Raw genomic sequence first — 5115 nt, 5'->3', positions numbered from 1 at the left:
TGCACTTGTTTGAACTTAAAACAATGGATACAATATCAAGAACAATTAATTGCACGAAACATCCAAGCAATAGGCTTATGCGCAAAAGATCACCATTTAGCAATGGATGAATGAAAAACTGTCCATACATGGTCGATAATATTCTCAATAGTGGAAGTTGTGCTACAAAGAGCCGTCATAGCATGTCTCTTCTTTTTGCTGATTATGATAGATCGACAATACGGGCATCGAATACCCAAAGTAATTCCTCGTGTAAACAACAATACATAGCATTTGAGCCTAAGACATGGTTCATGTCCTCAATGCCATGCCATGAATAGTGGAAGTATCCATACATGAAAAACTATCCATACATGGTCGATAATATTCTCAATAGTGGAAGTTGTGCTACAAAGAGCCGTCATAGCATGTCTCTTCTTTTTGTTGATTATGATAGATCGACAATACGGGCATATTCCATCACTCTCCTATTCACTCTCCTATTCACTCTCCTATTCATGAAAAAATATAACTATCGATTCAAAAAGAGGACGACAAAAAGAAAACCATAGATATTTTTTATTTTTCAAGACAAAAATTCCTATGGATTCACATTTGAGAAAAACATAATAAAAATGTCATTTATTGATATTTCAAGTGATTACAATACCAATATTTTTTTTCTGTAATAAAGAAATATATTCTAGCTTGTGGATGTTCTCCTCATTGTCACTATCATCAACTTCGATATCAATTGGAATGTCTTTATCTTTTTCAATTTCTTTACCCGGTCTATGTGTTTGCTCTTCCTCCATTATTTCAATTGTTTGCTTATTTGTCTTATAAGAATTCTCTACTATTTCATCTTCATTAAAGGCATACCTCAAATCGTCAACTTCATTCTCATTTCTTTTCCATCTGTTCATAAACCAATCTAATCTTGGATGTGAAGCATCAAAATTTTGTTTATTAATAAAAATATCATAGATATCTTTCATTGTTGTGTTGGATGGGTATACCATTGTCCTCCATAAAGCATCAACTTTTTGAAGCTCCATTCCTCTTCCTTGATATGGTGTTATCCAATTAGAAGACGGGTAGTACTTTCCTGTCTTGATCATTTTATGAATGGTGGTGCAGAAATTATTGCCTAAAGGATGCTTTAAATAGAACTTCCAAAACATCAATGCTCTATCAAAAATGTTTGTTGGAGTAAGACAAACTTTGTTCTTCAAATCATCTGCACCATATTGCATGTAAATTTCTATTCCCTTTGAAATATCTTCAGCACTAATATTATGCGACACATTTTTGTAATGAGGCTTATCAATATCTTTCATACAATAGCCTATCATACCATGAAATGTGTGCATGTTCTTCTGTCTTAATGCTCTACACATTACAATGCCACCAATGGGATTATTCTTATCCCAACCAAGATACTTTTTTATGAGCTTATTCACTGCAATTATTGACTTTGCATGAATTCTAATGACCATTTGATAATGTAAATGGAAAACTGTGCCTCCTCTTTCCAATGAGCAACTACCAGCAAGGCATTCCTTAGTGATAAAATCATGAAGATTATTTAGTAATGCTTCGTCAATGTCACTACCACCTAATGATATTGTCACACTTAGCTCAAGCACTTTCAAGTTGACATTGGATTGATCTAACATTGCATCTTCATTAGATAACTTCTTTGGTCTTCCACGATTTTTCTTAGGTTCTATGCTTGAAACTTCATGGCTTTCATTAGTTGAATTTATAAATTTTCCAGTCGTTGATTCTCTTGCTCTTTTTTTTATTTTTGACATTTCACTACATAATAAAAAAGAAAAAATAGGTTAATAATTCAGAATACTTATAGTCAAATTAGTGATGAAAGAAACATTAATGTATTTGATTGCCCAATTTAAAGAAAATTATATTCATGAAATAATGGGGGATTACCAAATTTAGGAAATCGAAAGACAGTTCTTCCTATTAGCCTCAATGCTTGCGGTTCATAAAAGCAGTAATCAAGAAACGAAATTATTTCGAGCTTTGGAATCTGGGATCACCAAGGCTTTAATGAGTGGTTGGTTTTGAAATTATTTTTTCATGTAAAAATATATTAAATAAATTTTGATTTCGCAGCAACTGTCAATCAGAGAGGCCCACATATGACGGCCTGCCATGATTGGAACTGGGTCCCACATAATTTGTCTTGACAAAATAAATTTAAAAAATTGGGGACCTTTTCGTTTGAAACGGTCACCTTTTTTTTTATTAACTTCCGAGAGGGTGCTAATTATTATTTTCGTGATTAGAGTTTCCAGAATTTTTTATTGAATCGATTTCGATCATGCGTTAAAAAGCAGGTTTTCCGTTCAAGTATTATTTAAATAAATCAATTAATGTAATGTTTATAAAAAAAAGCAGGAGTGTACAGAATTTTTTATTGAATCGATTTCGATCATGCGTTAAAAAACAGGTTTTCCGTTCAAGTATTATTTAAATAAATCAATTAATGTAATGTTTAAAAAAAAAGCAGGTTTTTGCATGAACTGTGAAGCAGGTTTCAACAGCTTTTGAATGAACAGTACCTGCACACCACATCGGACTGCACAGTCTGGAGGAGCCAGGACGCAAAGTGCTGCAACTGCGGTATGGTTTAGCCGGCAGAAACCCTGCCGTCTTCGGCCCACAGAGAGAGAGAGAGAGAGAGAGAGAGAGAGAGAGAGAGAGGGGTACATGGTAACCGTTAAACCAATCAAGGTTTCCACTCAAAGCAATCGTCTCATTTCGATTAAGGTTTCCACTCAAAGATTAAAAAACTCCATCAACTAATTAATAGAATTTCATTTTCCATTCATTGTAGGCCCCTATTCAACGCAAGTGCATCTAGAGAAACGCAATGGTTCTAAATGACCTTGTCCGCATTTTGATCGGTGTCAAAATGCCCAATGACCCTTAACAAGGCCATGCGTCTCCACAAAGCTCAAGGCTATTTCTATCGTCTGTATTTTGGAAGACCTTTTTTTAAAACCGTTTTGTTGCAGGCATGTGAAATGGAGTTTCCGAAACGTGAAACGTTTGCAAAATGGCGTTCCTATTTTGGGTAACTATGTTTAACCAACCTTTCTTCCCAAACTAGAACTTCAAGATTTGGCTCTTCTACTCTTGCAAAAGCTCACCTTTGAAAGCATCCATTTGATGTAGGCTTAGGAGAGGGCAGTGCAAGAGGAAACAACAATCGAGTTTGAAGAGAGATGTGCTCTAAGGGATGGCCATTTGCTTTATTTTCTCTATCATTCCGAGTTTTGTTGCACTATGTTGTGCTCCAACACAATGCAACGCAACTTGGAATGACAAAGAAGCTAAAGAAAGGGACCAAGAGTGATAAGGCTTGATGGGAGGAAGTTGCAAGAGAGGGCGGAGCAGCAAGTGGAGGACGAGCAGCAATTTCAAGAAGAGGGAGAGGAGGCAACAACACGAGGAGGTGGGGGCAGAGTAGCAACATGAGGAGGAGGAGGAGGAGGAGGAGCAGGAGGAGTTGGGGGCAAAGTAGCAACAGTAGCAGGAGGAGGAGGAACAACAGCACCAGTAACGACAGAAAGAGCAACAAGAGGAGCAGTGGCAAGAACAAGAGGAGTGGTGTGGTATCTGTCACCATTTTCTGCCATGTCTTCTCTCGCACAGCAGCCCTCAAAAGCAGCCCCATACAAGACCCAAGAGGGCACCCAAGAGCCCCCACCCAAGAACCCCCCGGAAGGGCACCCAATAGGGGCCCTTACGGCCATAACTGGCCGACCAGCCCTAGGGAAAGTGCCCCCAACTAAGGGCTATATAACCAACTGCCCCCCCCCCCCCCCCCCCCCCCCCCTGTCCTGGTTCCCTGTGCACTATACCTTGCTCCTATGTCACTGCCTTATGCCCTGCTCCAACCTCCTTGAGATCTGCCCTACTGCATCCTTGTACCAGATCAGCCTTGTGCCCACATCTCCTGCTGAATTGGCTCATCAGCACATTGATTTTGCCTGCTGCTGTTTCAGTTAGTTTCCAGCTCTTGACATCAGCCTCTTCATCAAGATCTCCATCTTCTCTTGCCTTCGCTTCTTGGGCAGACTTGGGGATCCCCTACAGAGGTTCTCAGCTTGCTGTCTGCAGCATACAGTCCCGTGTTCTCAGCCTCCTTCGAGCCCCTGATTTGCTCTCCAAAAGTCCACGCTGCTGGACTATTTGCTGTCTTCATCTGACATCAGTTTCTCCCTCTTTCTGAAGATTGTATTCAGATTTATTGCCATGGTATCAGAGCACTAGGTTGCCGAAGCAAAGGAGGGATCGTTCAAAAGAGAGAAACTTAGCTGCTACCTTCGAGATCTATCAATGATCAAGCTCATGCTACTGCAGTATTTCACCACGGTGACCCAAGCTTTCGTCCACCTCGAGCTTCTCGATTCTTCCTCCTCCACCCTCGTGCCCTCCACAGCTCCACTAATCGTGAGCGGATTGTTGACAGTGGGAACTCTCGTCATATGACCCCCTCTTCCACTATGATCCAGAATCTCACTCCTCATCCTGGACGTGTCTGCATTGGTGACAAATCTTCCATCCCCGTACACTCTAAAGGAACCTTGGATATCGTGCCTGACCACAAAGGGGGGCAGAATTCTTCTCAGGTACTCTACATCCCCTCTCTTGGTTTTCATCTCCTTTCAGTTCACCAGATCAACCAAAGTGGCATGCGTGTGGAAGTTGACTCCACCTCCATCATCATCCGTGATCAACACACATGACAGGTAGTCCAGACTAGCCAGGCCCAAGAAGGGATCTATAAACTCTCCCATCACTCATCTCTCACCGGATCTGCTATTGGCAGCTTATGGCACAACAGGTATGGCCACCTTCATGTTGAGGCTCTTCGTTGCACTGCCCGCCATCACATGGTTCTTCAACTTCCCGATGTCGGCACTCGCCACGATATTTGCCCCATCTGCATCCTCGAAAAGCAGCACCGTGAACCATTCCCAAAACATGCCGACCGCCGTGTCACTGTTCCATTATCTGTTGTCCACCTTGATCTCTACGGACCTGTGCCGGTTGTCTCCCTTGAGGTTCTGCCTATTTTCTCCTCCTCATTGTTGACTTCAG

General features: G+C 40.9%; 1 protein-coding gene across 1 annotated transcript; it reads right to left on the bottom strand.

Moving 5' to 3' along the window:
* Positions 1-624: 624 nt before the first annotated feature.
* On the bottom strand, positions 625-1658 carry LOC147612631 (uncharacterized). The gene has a single exon (XM_086783553.1). It carries the CDS (start codon positions 1656-1658, stop codon positions 633-635), a length of 1026 nt encoding a protein of 341 aa, XP_086639679.1. The 3' UTR covers positions 625-632.
* Between the last annotated feature and the right edge of the window lie 3457 nt (positions 1659-5115).

Source organism: Cibotium barometz, chromosome 45, assembly GCF_041138505.1.
Source record: "Cibotium barometz isolate CiBa-2024 chromosome 45, ASM4113850v1, whole genome shotgun sequence".
Lineage (NCBI taxonomy): Eukaryota > Viridiplantae > Streptophyta > Polypodiopsida > Cyatheales > Cibotiaceae > Cibotium > Cibotium barometz.
Note: the sequence above shows the minus strand (reverse complement) of the source record. Positions and strands in the feature narration are given on the sequence as shown.

Bases quoted from the DNA above. Each gene is read 5' to 3' on its own strand.
- LOC147612631 (XM_086783553.1), bottom strand. From the start codon at position 1,658: ATGTTAGATCAATCCAATGTCAACTTGAAAGTGCTTGAGCTAAGTGTG.